Genomic DNA, 23,158 nt, shown 5'->3' on the forward strand with positions numbered 1-23,158 from the left:
AGCACATAGCAATTTTTTTCCTATGCACTTATTTCAGCCTTAAAACAACCCTAAAATTTGTATTACAATTTAATATTTAGATTCCAAGATTTTACTTCTTTGAGACAAATTGTTTTAAAAATTGGTCCAAACTTTAATAAATCTCATATTGGAATTTGAAATAGGTTAAATTCAGACATCCAGGACTAAAAAGAAAATGAGACCACTGGCTTCTATAAACAGCATTTAGGATGTTTGCAATTAGGTTTCAGATCTACAAAGTGAAAGACATAAACAAAACATGACTTTAAGTGATTGTTAATGGCAGACCCCAGCTGGTAGCCTGGAATTTATGTTATGTTCACTGAAAGCCAGATGCCAAGGGTTATGCTGGTAACTTATAAGGGAAAGAACAACAAAGTGATGGAGAAAGCAGGGCTTTTTATTCATATAGCATGATTTTTCTTTCCTAAGCAATTTCACAAAACATGTCTTAAAGTTCTCTATTTTTCTGTGTGCTTCTTTCAGAGATTTCAAGGAAAAAAAATCATAACATAGCTACAGTGATGAAAATAAAACAAGCACTGAAACAGTGTTTTTAACACATTGTCATGCAGTGTTACCAGATTTATCTTTGGGGTATAAAATGCTGAGTAAGTGGGCTACTATAAAAAATACTAGGTACTGATCAATTTTATGTTAGAACCAAATTAATCCCAACACATTGGAGGGGATTTAATCTGAAGAAAATTTAGCTTCCTGATTTCCTTAAAACAAAGTCTATAATGTAATGAGACAAAATGGAAATAGTTTAAGTAATAAATGTTTAATCAAAGAACTTTACATATTATTAACAGCATTCATTTGGCCAAACATCTACACATTTGTAGAATCCTACTATATATAAAGTGGGAATGTATCAAGTATAGACTATGAAAGTGCAAATAACAAGTCAAGGTTAGATTAATTTTTTTTACATTATAAAATTAACTTGTTTACAAAATAGGCTCTGCCAAACTTTATTACTGAATTGTAAAGTCAATGACTGTGTTGTTTTTAAAATATGTACCGAGGAAATACAAACTAGATAATGATCAGTTTTCATGCTCAGGAGAGACCAGCACAGAAACAAAGGAAACTGCACAAGGTGCAAGGAAACCAGAACCCGCCACAAACACTATCTTCACACAGCGTGCTCCTCCTCACTTAACTACACTGTGGAAGACGCTTCAATGTGATGCAGTCTTTCTATTGGAAAATTACTCAGCAGTCTAAAAACTTAGTGGTGTCAACATCTTTAGTCCAAAATAAACTTGTAAAAAAATCCTTTAATGGACTATTTCAGTTTAATATACAGTAATACACTGTAGATAAAGTTAATATTTCCCCCACTAACTTTAATAGGGATTGATATCAATGTATTTGATAATTACATAAATAAAAACTAATGTGGGCCTTTGATACTCATGGCATAGGAGCAATTCCCACACAGTTTATCTTAGGGGAACCAAGCTGGGGAATATTAAATACTCTAATGTCCTGGCCACATGAATTCAAATTATAAGAATATTTCAAAGGCAGGATTCAGAAAAAAAAAATCAAAAACCATAATCACAAATCACATGGGTATCGATACTAATATAACCCTTTACCTGGCCTAGGACTTGCCTGTATAACCACTACAGAAATTTTGGTTTCTGTAGAGTTCTGGTAACAATCTGGTAAAACATTAAATGGAGTGTTTGGCATATCTAATTTGCTTCTGATATGCTAGTTGTAATATGTAAGTAAACAACCGTTCCAACAGTTTACTCTAATTTTAATTACATACTGTACCACTGGATCTTAATTACAGCTAAGACCAGTATTTTCTTCACAATAAGACATCAATAACTAGGAAGTTGACTTTTTTCAAGACTAAACAATAATCACATAGCAAATGAGTACTGTGAAAGAGAACAAACATGTCAGCATTTGCTATTTAGGCAAACAAACTGATTGAACATTTAGTTGTTATATTTACTGTAGAGGCAAGGCCATGGGTGGTTTTATGGAGGTCTCTGCAATTCACAGCATAGTTACTTCAGAAGAGACATTGAAATTTGAGTTACTGACTTATTAACTGGCAACTATCCATTCAGGTTAGGCAAAGGCACAGTAACATGTTGCGCAGGATGTTTTTATCGAAGTTTTTAATTGTGGGATTTACTTTAACTCATGAAAACTACTGTTTTTCTATTTTATAAAACACCATTAAAAGTAATTGCACCCATTAGTAATTAGAATGCACTGTAAAATTGTGAAAACAAAGAACTATGATTGCACTTCCAATAAAGTGTCTCTTAAAATACAGCACCGCTGTTGCTAATCAACTGTATTTTAATATTAAAATAAACTGTTTTTAACAGCAGCATTAGGTTTCATTAACTTAAGCTACAGGCTACATTTATTTAAATGCAGTCTCCATGGCAACAAAAGCCCATTAAATTCTGGAATATCATTGCTACCAAGTGGCACCTCTGACTCCCGAGAACGCTGACACTGTCCTGGAACACACTAGGATGCTGCACGCCTAAATGCCTTGTTAGTCAGCGCACAAGTTAGAGTTTGGCACAATTGAAGTTTAAACCAACATAAGAAATCTTTGATTAATCATGTGAAAATTAAAACTAATGACACTGTGGTAGATGCAGCACTAAAGAGAAGCCCTGGACACCTCCATTCACATCGCTCAGGCAAAGAGGGAGGAGAAAAGTTATGGCTGAGCATAAAGCAACTGAGGACATACATGTTTGCAGATCCGTCTAAACAAACTTCCAGAACGAAGAAAACTCTTTCTTTCCTTCCTCTCTTTTTTCTTTTTGGAAAGATACCCAAAGATTAGGGAATAAGCCTTTGATTTAACTGTTCAATTTAAATATTGCCAATTCTGGAATAGAGTGCTGCACTTTCTTAGAATGTAGAAAACAACCTATTTATTCCATTTGTGTTTCTCTTGCTTTCCTGCTCTTCTTTTTGTCAGCAAACGGGAAAAGCTATCCAATTAAATACAAAAGAAATTCCCTGAAAGGTTCAAAAATGAAGCTGCCATTCAAGGGAACTCCTTTGTATTCAATCCTAAAATCAGTGGTTATGATCGAGTTGGAATTAATTGGATCAAATCTCTATAAAGCTTACTCCACCTTTCAGACTGTCCGTAACTGCAAAGCACTTGGAGCCAGATGTGTGTGGATCACACTAAATGTACTTGCTCAAGCCAGTCACTAGAGGTTTCAGGTGTTTGACTTGAAACATCGGAACCATTCTCTTTGTTGGCTGCCTCATTACTACTGTCACCAGCTTGAAATGATGTCTCCCCAGCCAGACTATTTTCTTCTAAAGCATTGTCTTCTTTCTGTGCTCCTCTGCCTTCACTGACACCAGCATCTTCAAATACTGAATCTTCTGGCAGCTCCAGCTCCACATCTCTTACCCCTTCTGACCCATCTTTGACACAGGAGAGGTGAGAATCCACACTAATTTCTGTAGTTGCTGGGGGAATCAAGGCAATGCTCTGAGGGTTCATGTCATGAAACCAAGCCATGATATTGCCAAGGAGATTGTCATTGTCCTGGCTGGTCGAATCTGGGTCACTGGATGAGGGACAGAAATCACTTCTTGCCTCACCGACAGGATGTGAACTCAAGGTGTCAGTTGAAAATGGGTCACTTTCTGCTCCTAGTCTCATGAGACTGTCCCCAAGTTCCAAAAGCTCAGAGCTGCTCAATGCTGCTCGAGGGCTATCAGTATTCCTGGGGATAGAGTCCAGCCTGGAAGGTAAAGAAGTGCCTATAGCTCCTAGAGATGCTTCATGACCGAGGAAGTCTCTTGTTTCTTCATCAATGGCCAGCCCAGACTCTTGCAGTGACAACTGTATTGCAAGAAGTATATTGGGATCATCTTCATCTAAGGAACTCAGAGCCTGAGGCAACAGAAAGTAAAACCACTTTAAAACGTGACTAAAGGAAAAGTAATTTAACCCAATCTGATTTACCACTTTTCCTTTATCAAATAGACACTTGTATTTATACAAATGAATCAATAATTAATTCATTAATCAATAACTAATTCATTAACCAATCACTAATCAATTTATTGTCTTATAAATTTCTCTAGGCCCATATGAAGGGGAAAAATACCTAAGATAAACCTAAAATATAGGAATCACCTGTCACACATCTTTGAAATAAAGATTTCACAATAAAAGGAACAAAAAGGAAAGCAATAGAAGTAAAAACTTCATCATAGAGAACTATGCTAAACAAAGAAAGAGCAGAAGCATGGGCAATGGGACTGCTCAGCAATGCTACCTGAAGGGAGTCCTGGTTTTCAGAGCGGCTGGCAGGGGTATAGTCACGTAGGGAAGAGCTGTGCAGCACACTCATAGATGCAGAACTTACCACGGATGTGCCAGGCCTGTGGCCACTGCCACCTTCCGGAATATCTACAAACAAAGCAATTGATACCACAGACAATTTAGTGACAATACGATTTATTTCATCTGTCTGTCTGTCTACAGGGACTCACTATGTAGTTCAAGCTGGCCTTGAACGTGTGGCAATTCTCCCATCTCAGCCTCCTGAGTGCTGGGATTATTTAACACATGTATGCCACCATGCTTGGCCCATCTTATTTAAATGGGCAATTTCTCTTTCACTGAGGGTGACTCTGTACATCTCTGGAATTTTTTGGCCATATATGTCTCACTGTGAGCAATAATGTGTATCTACTACTATTCACTTCATACATATGACTAGTTTTACATTTTTATTTGTACTCTATAGGGTTTTATTCATGACTGTGAGTGCTATTATTCATTTCTCTGTTATTTTTCTTAAGTAATAACAAATAAATGTATTTTCACTTTTCGATTTCTTAAAATTAGAGAATTTGGAAATTACAATAGCCCAAAGAGCAAATCTTTAGTCCTACTGAACCTGACATTCTAGTTTGAAGATTTGCAATTAATGTAACATTTAAAAGTCCAATAAAATAACTCTCTTTTAAAGAATATCTCTAAGAACATAGGCTACAACAAAAACATTTCATGAGCAAGGTCACAGTATCAACAGTGAGCATTTACTCAGTGCTCCTGAAGTGTGGCAGTGCTCACACACATTATCTGATTAACCACTCACAGTGAGTACACGGCAGGCACAATTATGGGTTCTTCAGAGTGAGGAAACAGAAGCTTAGATAGATTAAATGAATTAACTCAAATTACATAGCTAAACTTCAGCAAAGATGGCATCCTAAACCCAGGTTTGCCTGTCTCCAGTACACAAGTTCTTAATACCTGTTTTTTTGTTTGTTTTTGTATCCTGTAACAGTAGAAGCAACTACACATTTATTATGTATCTAAGTTATACACTCACAAACACTGACATCAGTCAGTTTTTTTTGGTACTGGAGATCGAACTTGGGCCCCTGTGCTTGTGAGGCAGGTGGCAGAACCACTGAAATTCCCAGCCCTATCAGTCAGTTTTAAAGACAGAGAAGAACTAGGACATGAACCCACCCTGGACTTTAGCTTACCTAAAGTGCTTTCACTTGGCCCATCATGGTCTGGAGGATTACTGAGCAGACTGTGCACGTCTCCTCGACGGCGCTGTTGTCTGTGCCTCCTCCGATACTGAAATTCAGCATATTCCTGCATAAACCAAAGGTTATAAAATACAGGAGAGCATGCAATTTTTAAAATGCAAATTAAACAAAGACCCCCCCCCAGGGGAAAATGCATGATTTTTATATACATATTATAAAATCACTTGGCTTTAGGGGAAAAAAAAAATAAAACTTCAGATTTTGCCATGCTGAGGAAATGGAAAAGGCAAACTAGAAAAAGAAAATTTTAAAATAGTCATTACAACTGCCTAGATAAATTGGAAATACTTGAAGGCCCAATGCTAGATCATAACTGTTACTTCATACGCCTGGTGGATTTCAAGGGTCTTGTTATTTAATTTATAATCAATATCACAACCATTTTACCAACATTTGTTAGGTGCTCTCTGGAGGTCTAGTTTTAAAAAGTGACTGGGATTTATGCAGCTTAGTCACAGGAGAGGTAAAAAAGAAACAACAACAACAAAACCACAAACACACACACGCGTGCACACACACACACACACACACAGTTAAGTACTTGCCAGATTGCTGAACTTTCTGTTCTTTGAAATTACTACATGCCATAAACACAAGAGAAATGACTAGATTAGGAGAAAAAGGATAGCTTTAAAAGAAGATATCAGCAGGCTTCCTTCCCTTATTAGTCATATGCAGTGTTATTTACAACACAGGAAAGGGAAATGTTTTCTATTTTGCGGAAGAACAGAGATTTCGGCAAATGTCCCTAAGTCTATTACATTTAAGGTAATAGTTTAAGGTAGGTTTGTTATGATCATTGGCTATTAGCTGGGTATAACTGCATTTTTCCAGATTTTAGTGACAGAAGAAACCAGACTAAAGATAAGTCAGGGTGTATGACATCAACATAAAAGGACTACTTTTGAGAATGACTGTATAATCTTCCAGTGATAAACACTAATTGGGTTTATGATTATTCCAGTTACTCTAGGATATTCAATATATTTATATGGTGAAACAACTAGGACAAGTGAAGAGAGTTTTTAAATCACAAAACTTTCACATCACATCACTATAGTTAAATTTAACTCTAAGTTTAGTTGGCTTCTTTAATAATAGTTGGGAGAAATCTGACTATTTTAAAAATCAATGAATGAAAGATACTTTAAGGGCCCTGAGGGATTACTTAGGTACTTTAAAATTTCCTGCAGAGTAGGGGTATCTTTTCTACTTTTTCTAAAGGCTAATGATTTTAAATTGGATGATTTGTTTGTTACGTGTCACCATGGTTCACCCAGGATCATATTTTGTTACACGAATAGGGTGTGAAAATTAGATATTAATTAGTTTAAATTTATTGAGAATTTGCATATTTCCAACTTAGGAAACTACACAATTAAAAAAACTGCAAAAGAAACCTATGATATTTCTAATTATTATTATTATTATTATTATGGTTTTTTTTGGTAGTGGGGATCAAACTCAGGACCTTGCACTTTCAATGCAGGCAGCGGAACCACTGAGCTAAATCCCTAGCCCTATTTCTAAATATTTTGTTAGAAATCTCTAAAATGGCATCCTTTCATGATGAAATAGGTTTTAAAAAATTGTTCTCAGAAAATTATTTGAAAACTTCCAAGGAATTTTTTTTTTTTTTTTTTTTGGTACTGGGGATTGAACTCAGGTCCTTGTGCTTGTAAGGCAGGTCACCAAACCACTGAGCTAAATCCCAGGACCCAAGGAATTTTAATATCTTTAAGAAAGCATATGAAAAGGCTAGGCCACAGAGAAGACTTAAAAGTTCTTAAAAGTTATAGGAAAAAAGCTACCAGGAATTTTGTTTCTAAAAAAATAGGAGGAAAAAAAGGTTAATTTCTTTTGTAACAAAAATTTCACTAATACATTAAATTGTTTTGAAAGTTACATGAATTTAAAATGTCCACATTTCTAAGCATAAACTTTTTTATTAGACATATACCTACCAATACAAAGACCATGGGTAATTGCAAGTTGAAAAAAGAATATATCTGATTTAAATAAGCCTCAATCACTTTCTAGATAATAATAACTTTACTATCTTTCAGTTTCAGAAAACAAATGGGCTATAAATGATACAGGAAGGTTTTACCATTTGTTCTGCTACCTTCCAAAGAATCAAACTGAAAGATTATCATAATATTAGCACCAAATGGAATACTATTTAAGAAGGAGCAAAGGAGAGCTCAGTGGTTCTGCTGCCTGTCCAACAAAAGCAAGGTCCCAAGTTCAATCCCTGGTACTAACAAAAAAAAAAAAAAAAAAAAAAAAAAAAAAGGAGCGAGAAATACGGAGAACTGCTATGGTAAGATTATTTAAAAATCATATATAACAGTGACACTGGCAATTTACATCTTAGAAGACAAGTGCATAATTAGGATTTCACTATCATATTTTTATTCACTACCATTTCTACGTGTAGTGCTACATGTTTCAGATATTCTGTATTCTAAAATGGCACATCAAAGCAAGGAAAAAATACAAGAGTGTGAAAGTTTGAAAGGGAAGCAAAAAGAAACTAAGCAAAGCGTTTCCTTCTGCATAAATGCTATTAATTTTTCAACTTAGTAATTGATTTAAATAAATTCTTTGTTGTTACAATAATTTCAAATAGGTTTTTTAATACATTCAGACTGAAATAACAAACTAGAAACACTTTTCTTTTTTTCTTTTTTTTTTTTTTTTTTTTTTTTTTTTTTTTGAACAGGGTCTCACTATGTAGTTGAGACTGACCTGGAACTCACCATGTAGCCCAGGCTGGTCTCAAACTCACAGCGATCCTCCTGCCTCAGTCTCCCAAGTGCTGGGATTACAGGCGTGCGTCACCACACCCGGTTTAGAAACATATTTCTGATAAACATTATATTGCTATTAACAAATGAGATGATATCTTCCAAAATACCATATTATAAACTGGTCAAATTCTGTTTATTAAGAATAATAAAAGTAGGATGAATTTTATGTTCAATGAATATGTTAATACTCCAATCCCCAAAAGAGCTAAATGTAGGCTCTGTTGGGGCATTTTTGTTATAAAATAAAGGAAAAGCATTGCTAGTATTCTCAGCAGGCTTTAGCATAGATGAGGATGCAAATGCAAGCCAGGTTACACTAAGGAGAAAATACAAAACACACACACATATATACAAAAACAAAAAACCAACAACAACAAAAAAATCCCAGTTACCTCAGGTGATGCAAATCCTAAATATTCCCAATCCCATGTTCCACCAGCAAAGCTATAAAGAAATTAGACATACCATGATTATTATCAGTACTATGAAGAACATCCAACTAGACCTTTGCCCTTTATCACTTTTATTTCTTCTACTTAGAACTTGCTTAACCAAGCAGATTGACTATTAATATATAATTGAAAAGAAACTTTCATTATTTTTTTCAAATTCTAAGTTGCTTTATATTGGTGCAAAATGATGGAAAAAATAAAAATCACCACATTACAACAAAGTATTTTATGACTGTTTCTAATTTTGTTTAGTAATAAAATTACTTATAAATATTTAGGTAAAAATAAGGCCAAAGAAAGTTCTATTGCTCATATTGATTATGAATATGAAAATATGCTTCAATTTATAATGGAGTATTATATAAGTATCTTAAAATAAGCGCAATAATTGCTCTTTTAGGGATGTATCTTGATTGTTTAAATAACTTTACTAATAGCAGATTTCTCATTTCTTTCCAACTTCTTAAGACAAAAGTAAAAGCATGACAATAACAAGCTGGCAGTTTCCAAATTCTACATCATGTCTATGAGAGTCATCCCATGACTATTATCTATTACACATCTGAAATGGTGCATTAGAATGATTCTGAATTATGAATTCACTTGAAATGTGAAATTAAACTAGCCTAATGTAGTCTGATGAACTATATACCAATAAACAAAAAGAAACAACATGAAAAACAGAAATGGGAAAAATACCATCAAAAAGAAGTTAACCTACTTTTATCAACTATCGTTGTTTCAGGTGTAAGTAACTTCCAAGAATGTGTGGTTTAGTTGGATAAAAAATAAAACTGCTGGGATTTGTTCTCAAGCTAGGGTGGTCTCTGCAGTGTACATCTCTTTTACCTGCGCCTTGGAGCTTCGGGTGAGTCTGCGGGAGCAACTCCACGAGCCACAGATGCTAGGAATTCTTGTCTCTTCTGCTGCACAAGGCACGCTGCCTTGATGATCTTGTGGCGAGGTGTGCGAAGGTAAGGCCTATTGACTTTTTGGGCAAGGTCTTCAGTAACCATTTCTAGGTCTGTCTATGGTAAGAAGAAAATAAAAAGATGAGTGGATTAATAAATAAATCCAGAGTCTACATGACTTCTCAGTTAAGTTTAACTCTCTTGAAGTCAGAAATTCAAATTTTGAAATTACTCATTTTGAAAATTTTTATTTTTGTACATTTTTCCAGGTTAAGAAAGAGAAAGAATCATATATGAAGTTATTTTAAACTGAGGAAAATAGCACTCAATTGATAAGCATTCAGTTGGTACAAATCATGAAGAGGTTGCTGAGTATAGCAGATGTTACTAGTTTATAATTTGTCTATGTGAAAAAACTATTTTAAAGCCTTGTACAAAAAATACATGATGCCATGGTGCAGATTACATTTAAATGCTTAAGGAATTCGAGGCAAAGCAAGACAATGATTTGGGGTTAGGTGTGGAAGACTTTATGGACAAAATGAATTTTAAGCATTGAAAGAAATGTGGGATATATATTAGCTGAGGGCAGATCAAAAGGATGACATGAAAATTATAACGGGGAAGTCTGGTGACTTCAAAGAAAAAAATTTACAATGAAGTTCACTGGCTATGGTGATGTCAGTTGGCTTAGGTGCTTGTTTCTTTAATACCATAACTTCAAAATAAACTGGAAAACAGTAATTTTCTAATTTAGTATTTAATGTGGTTGTTTCATCTGCAAAGATAAAATTCTTATTACATAATTAGAAACAGGCCAGATTTCAACCTCAATTAGCTTAAAACAAAGAATGAAATGCTTTAAGAAATGTTAGCACAGCTCTGAATTCATCCAAACCTATAGTGACATATTTAAACATAAAGAAAATTTCAGTTTATTATCAGTAACTTTTTTAAAAAATCATTTTTTTTTGGTCCTGGGGATCAAACTCCAGACTTTGCACTTGTAAGGCATCTGGTGGCACCACAGAGCTAAATCCCTGGCCCTTAAAAATCACTTTTAAAAGGAAAATAACTAGTTATACCCAAATCAGTTAAAATCTAAGAGGTCGAAAAATGGAGAAAAATCTGTTTTCATAGTAACAACTGGTACCATTTTACATATAAATAAAAAAGGTGTCTTACTTGCATAAGTTCAAAAATTTCTTTCTTTGTGCTTTTAGATTCTAAGAAAAATCCATATGGATAAGAACACTTGAGAATACGACGAGTTTTTAAGAGCACATGAACTGCATCTTCAATGAAAGTGGTATCTGGATAGCCTCCTTCAGCTATAAAGTAAGTGAGGTACAGTGAAATTGTTATTTTTTCAAATATTGTAAAAGTAATTAAACAATTGTTTTCCTTTAAAAAATTCTTTTAAAGGAACTATTTGAAATAGCTATATGATATTTATTTGAACTTGACTAAAACCCTATATAAAACACTCATGTGTGACATGTGTGTCTTTATGAGTAAAGCACAGATCCTTGGAGCCCTGAAACTGAAGGAAAGCATATATTCAGCCTGTACTTTTTCTCAGAATCCTGGTACAAAAATATAGCTTTAGGTCAACACAAAGGTTTCATACTTTACTAAACTTTTCAGAATGTTCCTAGAGGAATTTGTTGCTTAAGAATTAGAAACATTAAGCTTAGCAGCTTAATAATGCCTCATTGTATATATAGGGTCTATATAATACCTTTTTCTCTCTATAGTCTATATAATCACATATATTTTCATATTAATTTCTCCACATACAAGCTATGTAATTAGGCCTCTACAAAACAAAATGAAATGCCACCAAGGAAAAAGGTCTCATTTCCTGAGGAACAACTTGATAACTAATGTAAGTAAATAAAAAACTCAAAGAAGACAAAGAAAGGAAATCTAGGAGAAGGACCAGCAGGAAAAAGAAATTTAATTAATAAGGCAAAAATATTACAATATTCTAACTTTTTAAAAAGTTGCAAATAAATAGAAACTAAGCTGTAGAATCTAGTAAGTACTGTTGACAATCATATTATTCTGCATGCCTTGAGAAAGAAATTACATGTATACATATATAAACTGATATACAGACTACCCTAAAATTTCTAACAGCACTCTGTCTCTAGGGTAGGTATCTGAAGTGGGACATAAAAACAAACCGAACTACCCATCTTCTTCCTTGCCCATTCTGAAATGTGTGAGAAGTATGTGAAGTTCTTCCTTTTTCTCATTTGTGTATCTTTTAATTCTTTTTCATATTTTATTACCATGCTGCCTAGAACCTCCAAAATGTTAAACAGAAGTAGTAATTTCATGCCTGTATTTACTCATTTACTATACGTGAAGCACAGTTTCAAATACTAGGGATACATCAGTGACAAAACCGACACACATCCCAGTTAAAGACTTATACATACTCTTGATAAATGTTTCTTTTCAATTTTACTTATTTGCAGAGTTTGGTATTGGTGTGATATAGTTATATCACTAATAATATCTAATAAACTAATATATAATGAGACTAAACTGCTATTGACACTCTTGGCCTCATTCAAATTTTACTGATGGATATCATCTTATTAGGAAATTATTCTCATGAAAAGGGTGTTTGTACTCATTATCTTATGAATGGGAACAATTACATTTTTAGGTTTTAAAACACACCTTTCAAATATGAGCTATGATTATTTCAAAACTGTAACTTTAAAAATGAACAACTGTAACCTGTGAGATCACTGTGGGGTGTTGTTATATATTACTGATGCAGCCACTCAATCCATAATTAGGAATGTTCTTTTATAACTTTCGACTTAGGACTCAAAAGTTAGTCATTCTTGTGGCTTTGCTTTTTTTTAAATCTTGATTTAATTACTTACTTGTAAAATGATTTCTCGTCAATCTATACTTGACTTCTACCTTGGTAGGTACTCCGCTAAACTGCAGATCATCTGCAGTGGCCCAGGGTAAGCAAAACTTCAAAGTGTTTTTCATTTGTGTCTGCTAATAGTATAGGCTGTGATAAGAGGAGAAGACTAGGAGTCAGGTGGAAAATGCAATGATGGAGACCACTTTTTCTAGGCTGCCCTCGGGGCTTCACAGAACTTGGAATAGTACCAGAAGGAACTAATGGCTCCAATACATTATTTAGGGGCTTACTCTCCTACCAGTGAGCTGACTGAGCATGGAAGGCTATTTTACATTAATTATCACACATACCACTGAGAACTTACTTTCTTTGAGAGCTCTACTCAATTGTTCCATCTTTTCTTTGGCTGTTTTAAGAAGGCGTTGTTCTAACTAAAGGAATAGAAATAAATAATTTAAACCATCCTCTTTATTTATTCACAATAGAGCAGATCAGCTAATCTGAAAAGATTTTGGGACATACCTGATAACTATGCTCATGGTTTCTAAATCTTGTGTAATAGTGCATAAATCTGTCAAGTTCCTGAAATCGTTTGTGTTTTTTCTCAGCCTAGGAAACAAAAGTCCACAAATGACTTTAATAAAATTGATTTTAGGGGGATGATTTAAAATTTTTATTAGTAATAGGGAGTAATGCGTACAAATTTGTTGATTATTTCGAGAGAAAATAATAACCAAATTTAAAGTCTCCTAGAACAGAGTCTTACATTTGTATTGTTTGTGGTAAACCATTGAATGCACAACCCCATTTAAAATTTTTTAATGGGTACTGGGGATCGAACTCAGTATCTTGCACTTGGCCAGGCAGGCGCTGTGCTGCTGAGCTACATCCCCGACCCCTTTAATGTTTTATTATATGGCTTGCTGCTATGGATTGACCTGTTTTCTCTCAAACTTCATCTGTTTAAGCTCTAACTCTTATGAAGAAGTGATAAAGGTTACTTATGACTACTAGGGTGGGGATCTACTATGATAGGGCTAGTGCCCATATGAGAGGAAGGGACACTAAAGCTCTATCTGTTTCCTAGGCAATGTGAGGACACAGGTAAAAAGGTGGTTGGCTGTCTGCAAACCAAGATGAGCACCAAGAGCTAATTAGCTGGAACCCTGATCTTGGGCTTCACAGCCTCTCGAACTGTGAGAAAGAAATTTTTGTTGCCATCTACTCAGTGATGGCTAAGCAGACTAAGGTAACATTGCATGCTATAATATAATGTTGCACTGTTAATATTATGTTAGAATTGTTTTTCAATTTTTACAGAAGCAGACTGGGAATTTTCATATCTTCACCAAAACAGAAAAGAGAAAACTTGGAAGAATGCAAGAGTACTCTAAAGTATATGCAACTTAGTGCCTCATTAAGATGAAGGTAGGAAAAGAAGTGCAAAATAATTCTAATGATACTAAGTGGCTTAGACAAAGATCTTGGTTTAATCAGGTCTCTTTACCTCCACAGTCATTTCCTTGGATTGCTCTTCCACATGCTGAATGACTTCGTAGCGAGTACATCTGTAATAACCTCCAGTGGAAGAACTATGCTTTTTCCATTCTTCAAGGCAAATCCAACAAAAATCGTACTTGCACTTCAAAAGAAAACATAGGCAAACATCTTCCCATGTGAACAGGCAAATGATAGTTGGCTTTTTAGTCAACCAGTATGTAATAACTGAACAATCCTGCCTGTGTGACCAGAAACAAGTCAAAAGACATGCCTTCCTGTTTTCATTGTTTATTTTATCTGCATTATGGCAAGATGTGGGGGGTAGTTCAAAATTGTTTGAAAGGATAAATTTAAATAAGAAATACAATATTATGAAGTAATCACAAAGAATCAGTAATATCAACAGGAAGACTAGGGATGTAGCTCAGTATTACATGTGGGGGGCCTTGGTTTCAACCCTTAGTACCGGGGGGAAAAAAATCAACAAGACTATCTTTCCAATAATAAAACAAGTACTGAATGAGTGTTTCACTTTTCAAGAATATGGTAAAATCTTACATTGGTTGGTCTATAGTTCCACCTGGCTATTTGAAAAACTCTGGCAACTTTGAGAAATTGGTTTTAAAACTGGACTAAGTTTAAAAGGTCTCTAATTAAAATAGCTGACATAAAATTTCTCATTTTGAAGAAAACTTTACTTACTTGAAAATACATATTTCTCTTTTGTGCTTATGGATTTTGAGTCAGGTAGGAAGATCTTTACATTCCAAATATGTTATCTTCTGGTACTTTTACCAGTATTTTTGGTACTAGTATTTTTTTTAAAGAAACATTTAAGTTTTTGAGGCATTTAAAATTTATCTGAATATGTAGTGTGCAGCATAAATTTAACTGTATTTTTTTCCCATGTAGCTGCCCAGAGTTATCCTAGTGTTATTTACTGTATTGTTCATGCTTCTCCATTGGGTAAGGATACTACTACCACCGTAAATAAACTCCCACACATCGTATCTATTTTCTGGACTTGCTCATGTTTTGAATTCATGATTTATTTATTTATAGGGTGCCAGCACCATACTGTTTTAGTTAATGACGATTTATAATATAGTTCACTATTTACGTGGTAGTTTCCTCTTACTGGTACTTTTCAAAGTTTTCCTAGTTACTCTAGTTCTCAAATGTTCCCACGTAACATTTGAATTAAGTCTACCTTGATGAGAAAACAAAACTTGGTATATGTGTGGGAATTTTTTTTATTTAAGAACTCAGTTGCCTTTCCATTTGATTGCCATCTTATGTATCCTAAAGAGGGTCTTAACAGTTTTTCAATGTAAATCTGACATAGTTATTTTTAAATAAGTGAGGTCTCTCAGTACATATTCTATTTGGATGTTATTAGTACATATTAAGGTTATTACTTTCTGTATATTAATTTTATATTCTGCTTAGTTAAATTTTTTCTAGTTTTCAGTGGATTCTTGTAGATTTTCTAGGTATATAATTATGCCATCTGCAAAAAGTGATAATTTCATTGTATCATTTCTAAGTTTTATATGTCTCATTTTGTCCTGTTGTCTAACCTGACCAATATCATCACTGCAATGCTAATAATATTGGAGATGGAGAGCATCTTTATTTTGTTCTTAAATATAGGGAGATTTGTCTTTAGTTTCTCAACTAAATACACTAGCTTTTAGACTGAAGTAATTTATTTTTATTGTTCTTTAGGAAGAATCTATTCTGTCTCTACCTGAATTTCTTAAACAAAGGTTGAATTTTTTCATTTTGTTTTGTTAAGTGTCTTTCAACATCTATGGAAAACAGTGGTAGAAAGATTAGGTTACAGCAACAGCTACCTTGATGCAGAAATTTTCTTGTCTTCATAATATAAACTCTTTTTGGTCAGTTACTCTCAATGTGTTCTACTGGGTTATGTTTGCTATTATCTGTTTCTCTCTTTTCTTTTGGTCCTCTTTAATATCTTCTGCATTGTTATTTATAAGTCATCAGTTTACAGTTTAAATTTTATAATCTTGTTAAGTGGCATTAAGGTTCGACTTACTTTATAAAAATAACTTGAAAAATTCTTTAAAAATAAAAAAAAAATCCTAGGAACAGCTAAGCAACCACAGAATTACTTGCTTCTTAAAGATTTGGTAGAATTCTATTGTGAAACTCAGGGCCACTTTTAGAAAGTTGAAGAGGGGAGATCTTTAAGGTGGTATAAAGTGGAGGAGATTGTTGAAAAACTTCTCTGGGAATGAGTATTGGATTCTCTCTCTTTTACAGTAAGTTTTAATAAATTACTTTTTTTACAACATTAAAATATTCAAATCCAATTTAAACTACACCCACAACAGTTGAACAAGTTTTTCCTTATTATTTGTTTCTGTTTCTCTGATTATTTCTTTTATTTCTCATATTGTATATTTCAATTCCCTCAACTTTTTTTCTTTATTATATTACCTTCCTGGTTTTTCTATCTTATTTTTTCTTCAGAAAGTATTTCAGAGTAACTTTAGAAATATTTAGAAAGTCAGAATAAAATGTCATATATATGTATAATCACTTTCCTCTTCATAGGAAGTAGTAAGTTACAACTTTCATGTTGATTAGAAATATATTTGTAGTTGGTTCGGAAAGGAAAATGTATTGCTCCTGTGTATAAAAAATAAAAAGGAAAGGGATCAAGAGATGGATGGAGGAGGAAGGGAGGAAAGGGAAAGGGGATGAAAAGGAATTAAGATGTGTCATGCATGTGTACCAACTCCCCACAAGGAATGCACTAAAAACATGTAGTAAAAACAAAGAAAGGAAAAGGACAGAGCCCATTTGAGCTCTGTTAAAAGGATGAGAGTTTTGCTAGTGTTTCAATCACAAAGATTAATTCCTCTGGGACTGAAATTTAGAGACATTCACCTCAAGGAAGTGTCTTAAGCATAAGAAACCTTTTTCTCTACTTGCTTACTAAGAAAACTTCTACTTTTAATTTAATTTCCAAGCAGCTAAATCTTATTTGTGATTTTGCATATTTTGGTCTACTAATAAAATGTCATAAATCAGAAAATAAAAAAAAAAGAAACCTCTTTTTGGATTTATTATTGCACTGGTTTTAATTTTTTTTTTAAAAAAAACCTTTCTTACTGGTCTTTCATTTGTTTTTCTAAATTTTTAAACTGTATCCTTAATTCATTTTTCATTTTATACTATTTTAGATAAATAAGGGCGTACTTATTTCTGAGCATTGCTTTGCTATAGCCCTCAGGTTCTGATAAAATGTTTTGTTTTATACAAATTGTTTAATTTCTATTTTCATTTCCTTTTTTACTTCAGTTGCTTGGAACATTTAAAATTTCGAAGTGAAAAATCTTTTGTAACTCATTATTAATTTCTATTTTATTCACTTATGAGCAGAGAATGTTATTTCCACTATTTTCTACTTACTGAAATGCAATTGAAGCTTTCTTTGATAATCAATGGTCACTTTTTTTGTGAATGCTCTGTAAGTACTTAAAAAGATGGCACAGTTCACATTTTCAGATAGTTTTGATACATTTAAAAATAACACCTTAGTAACAGCCAAATATTATCTTGTTGGAGAAAAAATATAGAACTTAAATAATTTTATTTTTTAGTCATAGAATGTAGTTTTATACAAATCAGATGAAGAAAATTATTGTAAATGATTTAAAATATTTAACAATGAAAAATTTAAATGCATTAAAAAAACACATCTAAGGGAAAGTAAATAGAATAAACCAAAGTTTTACAATAAACTAGTCTTTTAGAGGACCAAATTTTTATTTCTGCTAAAATGCTTAACACATTTGATTCCAGAAAGCAAAAACTGTCTACTGAATGATAATGAATGATAACACTGAGGTATTAATAAAGTTATACTATGATTTGGTCTCTGTGTTAAAGCATGGATTCAATTATATATAACATATTTCACTAATATATTTAAATAACGGTTTAAAAGTATTTGCTTTTGCTGCAGCAAGGTTATTACATGTTAGGTAAGCCTTCAATATCACAAAAACTGACTTTTCAAGTTTCTATTTTCAATGAAAACACTTTGGATATTAAGACTACGACATTTATAGAGCAAGTATATAAATGTTTGTCTTAAATGCAACAGAAGGTTCAGCAAAATCTGTTTAAGCTGGATTACTTTTATGTCAGTGTAATTAATTCATGAAAATATTTATTTACTTAATACATATTTATAAATTACTACTGGTAAATGCTAAGGAGGAAATAAAGATAATATAGGATTATATCTCAGCAGCCAACTGCCGATTTTTATGGTCATTCTGCACTTCCTCACACATCTAGGTAGTGTATACCAAATTTTCCAAGGCAGCATGGGCATGGGGAAAAATACTGATGTTAGAGGTAAGACTAAAATGAGCTGAAAGAACTCTGGTCCAGTCCTTAGCTGAACTAATAAGCATGTGTGCATATTTTGCTCAGGACACTACACTACATTTTTCTTTATGCCTCTTAGGAAATCATTATTGCTGCCTACCTAGGTCAATTCATTTATATTAACTTCATAATAATACAGACTTGTAAATCATTTGGTAACTGCCATTTCTTTGCAAGTTATTTATAATAATGATTACTAACCTTCAAGGTTAAACATTCAAGTTAATCTTAGAAGATATGGATATAATGTATTTTATTAAAATCTTAATTTGTTTCCTATTTCAGATTTAAAAAAATAACATTATCCTCTGAATAATTTAAAAAAATCATTTAAGCTCGGGAATTTAACTCAGTGGTTCTGCCACCTGCCTTGCAAGTACAAGGACCCGAATTCAATCCCCGGTACCCCCCGCCAAATCATTTAAAAATGGACACTTCCCATAAAAAGGAAAAACATAGAATATATAATACAATTTTAAGACAAAAAAGTTTAAAAATGTAAGCATGGATTAATAAAATGTTACTAAGCTAATTCCAGAATATTTGTTTTAAACATTTGGTAGTTTTTCTGTGTGACAAAACCAGGAAGATATATTCTATTAGCATTGAATTCTCTAAAGTAAATTATTTGTATTAATTTTTTGGCTATGTGGATCTTTGTTAGCATTTTCATTTTCAAGATAGTACTAAATTACTTTTTTAATTGATAGTTTCACTAGTAAAGTAATATTTCTGCTTTGGACTGACAAACTAAGATTCCAACCCCAAAGCATAAAAAATACTCTTTGCCTTCTTACCTTAGCGCACTGCATGTGATTGCAGCCCTCATTCTTCTGTATTGGAGACTTACAATTAGCACAAGGTTTGGAGTTAGTTAACAACCAGAGACAGTTGGCAGCATCCTCATATGCTTCACTAACTCCCACAACTTTGGGATATTAAACACAAATAGAAAAATAAATGAGTGTACAACTTTAGGAGGGAAAACCCAGAATTTTCTTTGCAGATTGTCTCTTCATTTGATTCATACATTTATTTTCCTATTGCAACCTATGGAAAAGTTTTTAACTGTTTCAATTTAAATAGCATAAACACAGGTAATAAACTCTATTACAAGTGTGCTATATTTATAGAACTTGGTGTAAGGTGATTCCTCTATAAACTTACATCCAAATAAACTAGGGAAAAAACCTGAAATACTGGTTGCTGCAGACAGTAATTTCTTGACTAGGTCAGTTACAGACATAATTATCTGAACATGCTCATCATAGTGAAAAGCATGAAGTAACAACATCCCCTTTTTAAAAATCCACCATTACTTTAGACAAAATTAAAAAGAATTCAGTACAACATGCCTAAAATTAAACTTATCATTTCCCCCCAAACCTGCTCCTTTCTCTCTAGTCCCTGTCCTGGTAAATGATATGATGACCACCCGTCCAGAATAATCCAGGGAGAGTGTAATCAACACATCCTCCTCACTCCTTCACTCATGGCATCCCACTGATTCTCCCTTTTTCTCATAGCTGTTTTCTCCCTATCCATTCTTTCTGCTGCTTTAGGTAGAGTCCTCCACTCCTTCTGCCTAGACAATGAAAACATGGAAAACCAAGCATCTCCCTAGCTCCTTCCTCCTGCATTCCCATCCATGCTGCCTATACAGTGATCTTTCAAAAATAAAAATCTATTAAAAATCTTTCAATTGCTGAAAGAAAAAAAATCTTTCAACTTTTTCTATTGAATACATATGACTATAAGATAAAAATCAAATTGCTTTAGCAAAGAATACAAAGCCCTTCATGATCTGTCGGTCCCTTTACTTGGCAAGTTTCTTGCACTCTCTCTATCCCTGCAACCACTTTTACATTTCCTTTCTTAAAATATTATCTATCCTATTTGGGATCTGTGATCTTGAGGAATGTCATAGTTTTTAAAGTTTCTACATTTTACATTTTATAAACTCTTTCCCTGCCTCAGTGGAGAGATTTAGGGGCCAAAGAGAGTACTAGATACAGAATTTAATAATTACTTTTTCTTGCAAAAATTCCAGTAATCGAGCTCCCCCTGTCCCGTTAGCTCCAAGTGTATCAGTAAGTAAATCACTTTAGAATCATTGAAAATGGCCTCTCCAATCAAGAATTTGATTATATAAAGATACTTTCAAAAGGGTGGTGGAGGCAGAAAAACAGGCTCTGAGTTTTGAATATTAAAAGGAAAAGTTGGGCTGGGGATTTAGCTCAGTGGTTTGGCCGCCTGCCTTGCAAGCGCAAGGACCCGAGTTTGATCCCAGGTACGAAAAAAAAAAAAAAAAAAAAAAAAAAAAAAAAAAAAAAAAAAAAAAAAAAAAAAAAAAAAAAAAAAAAAAAAAAAAAAAGGAAAAATTATCCAGCTATTATATATAAGCCCTTGGAGAGGGAAGAGGAGTAAAGATTTCGGTTAAAAACCCCTGGGAAGTGGCTCCATCTACGAATCGGAAGGGCTAAGCACTATGAGTATCTTTTGATAGAGCCTAGCAGCAAAGGGGCAGGCTTCTCTTGAACCCTGAAGGTCCATCTACCCAAATTCTTTTGTTGTTGGTTTCTTTTTGGGTACCTGGGACTGAACTCAGGATTGTGTGCTTGTGAGGCAGGCAGCGGCACCACCGAGCTAAATTCCAGGCCCCCAAGTTTAATTTAACAACACAATACCACAGGACCATAGACACTAGTCTTAATTTCACACAGCAAAGGGAAACAGCCACAGTGCAGTGATCAAACTTCACTTCAGCTTTAAATACGCTCAATTTGATGAGGGAGTTGATGAGAAGAATTCCAAGATACCTTGGGACCAGAGTTTCAGAAGGAATTTAGTATACATATGGATAATAGTGTCAAACGGTGGAGGAAATCCTGCTTACAAAAAGTATTGCTATAAATAACCACATTTCACATTTAAAACATCTAATTTTTGTTTAAAAGCAGTGACCTTTTCCCTCTCTTTAGCATCAGTAATATTTTTAGCTCCAAGACTCTAACATATTCTTATGACTCTTATTGTCCATTGTTATAATAAATAAAGCACAAAGCCATCAAAACAAAGCAGCCCTGTGGCCTGCAATATAACAGTTTTTTTCTTCTGCTCTTGGACAGAATGCTAGATCTTGACTGCATTTTGGTGGACTTCATGAAGTAAGTCATTTTCAGAATAGAACCAACTATTACCATAATAAAAAATTATGCTGGAAAAATGCATTTATTTTCAGTTCTCTTAACTTGCTTATTCTATATAATTATCTTTTTGTAATACCATTCTAATTCCTATGTTACCTCATTTTCCCTCATATTTTTCAGTGAGTCTTCACTGCTACTATCAAACCCTTCTCCTTATATTAGTTACACATCTATTTTACCTTGATTTTCTTTTCTTAGATAATCTAGTGTGTTTAGGTCTCTTGATTAGAAACATTAATTTCATTTAGTAAAGCACTACTTTAACAGAATCTAAGATCATAGAGTCAAAATGTATGCAAGTGAAAATAGTTACTTGTAAAAACATGAATTTTTAATCAACAACCTGAATTCCATGCCATAATCATTTATTGAATATGTATTATGAAAAAAACTGGTCTATAAGTTAAACATCATTTCACAAAATATACAACCATTTCTATTTCTTGCTCTGCTTAGATACAATAGAGATAATTTCAATGTTTTAAAGAAAAAAACTACTTAATGTATGCACATTGAGGCCATACTCTTAAGTGAAATAAATAGGACACACGTGTAAATAAGAATCAAAATGTATAAATGATATTGTGAAATAGGAAGAAAAGCTCTAAAGGGGAAGGGGGGAGGGGAAAGGAAAGAAAGGAAAATAAAAAATATGAGAAAAGGAAAAACATGGAAACAAGGTCTTTGTAAATAGGGAGGGGTGGAGGAATGAAGAGAGGGCAGGGGAATGAGGAAAAAATAAGAACTAAGATATGACATGTAAAGGTACAAGATCCCAATGATGAATATAACTGTACTGTACAGTTAAAATGTACCAATAAACTTAATGGAACAGAAAAAATTAGTTAAACCTTTATAAGGAATTAATTCTTTGAACCAAATTTAGCATTTTTTCTAATATCTTTGCATATAATACAAAAAAGGAGAATATTTACAAAAGTTACAATCCAAAGTAATATATAAACTTAGAACAGCATTTAGTTATACTTTTTGAAGTATCACTTTTGAATATTTAATGAAGATGTTCTAATTATAATTTCCTTATTGTTCCTAAATTTCATCCTAAATTTCATAAACCTAAGTGGCTGGTAAGAGTAGCTTTCTGATCACTTTATTTCAATGTGAAGGACACATATCAGTGCAGTAAGAAAACTCTTGGATTTTTCTTGGCAAGTAGGGCTTTTTCTACAGTTCTGGCTTTAGCCCCTTCTCCGGCAGAATATTTTTTAGGCATCCTCAGACTATTTTGTCCTCTTTTCTAAAATTCTTTTATCTGTCTTTTTTCAGGGTGGACTTCCATTTTTAATTATGGAAGAGTTAGATA

At 33.4% G+C, this 23,158-nt stretch overlaps 1 protein-coding gene across 2 annotated transcripts in view; it reads right to left on the bottom strand.

The window, feature by feature from the left end:
- Positions 1 to 226: 226 nt before the first annotated feature.
- The window catches only part of Ankib1 (ankyrin repeat and IBR domain containing 1), a 148,503-nt gene continuing 125,571 nt past the window's right edge, over positions 227 to 23,158 (bottom strand). Inside the window, exons 11-20 of one of the 2 annotated variants that reach the window (XM_010603484.2) lie at positions 19,423 to 19,553; positions 14,202 to 14,336; positions 13,217 to 13,303; positions 13,059 to 13,125; positions 10,984 to 11,129; positions 9,737 to 9,915; positions 8,828 to 8,879; positions 5,554 to 5,650; positions 4,329 to 4,462; positions 227 to 3,940 (exon numbers count right to left, since the gene is read on the bottom strand). In XM_010603484.2, coding sequence (XP_010601786.1) covers positions 3,212 to 3,940; positions 4,329 to 4,462; positions 5,554 to 5,650; positions 8,828 to 8,879; positions 9,737 to 9,915; positions 10,984 to 11,129; positions 13,059 to 13,125; positions 13,217 to 13,303; positions 14,202 to 14,336; positions 19,423 to 19,553 — 1,757 coding nt within the window. In that variant the 3' untranslated portion in view covers positions 227 to 3,211. Of the gene's footprint in view, positions 3,941 to 4,328; positions 4,463 to 5,553; positions 5,669 to 8,827; positions 8,880 to 9,736; positions 9,916 to 10,983; positions 11,130 to 13,058; positions 13,126 to 13,216; positions 13,304 to 14,201; positions 14,337 to 19,422; positions 19,554 to 23,158 lie in introns of both variants that reach the window. The other variant, XM_010603482.2, reaches the window with a different exon arrangement.

Source organism: Fukomys damarensis, unplaced genomic scaffold (assembly GCF_012274545.1).
Source record: "Fukomys damarensis isolate Sample0158 unplaced genomic scaffold, DMR_v1.0_HiC HiC_scaffold_4, whole genome shotgun sequence".
Taxonomy (NCBI): domain Eukaryota; kingdom Metazoa; phylum Chordata; class Mammalia; order Rodentia; family Bathyergidae; genus Fukomys; species Fukomys damarensis.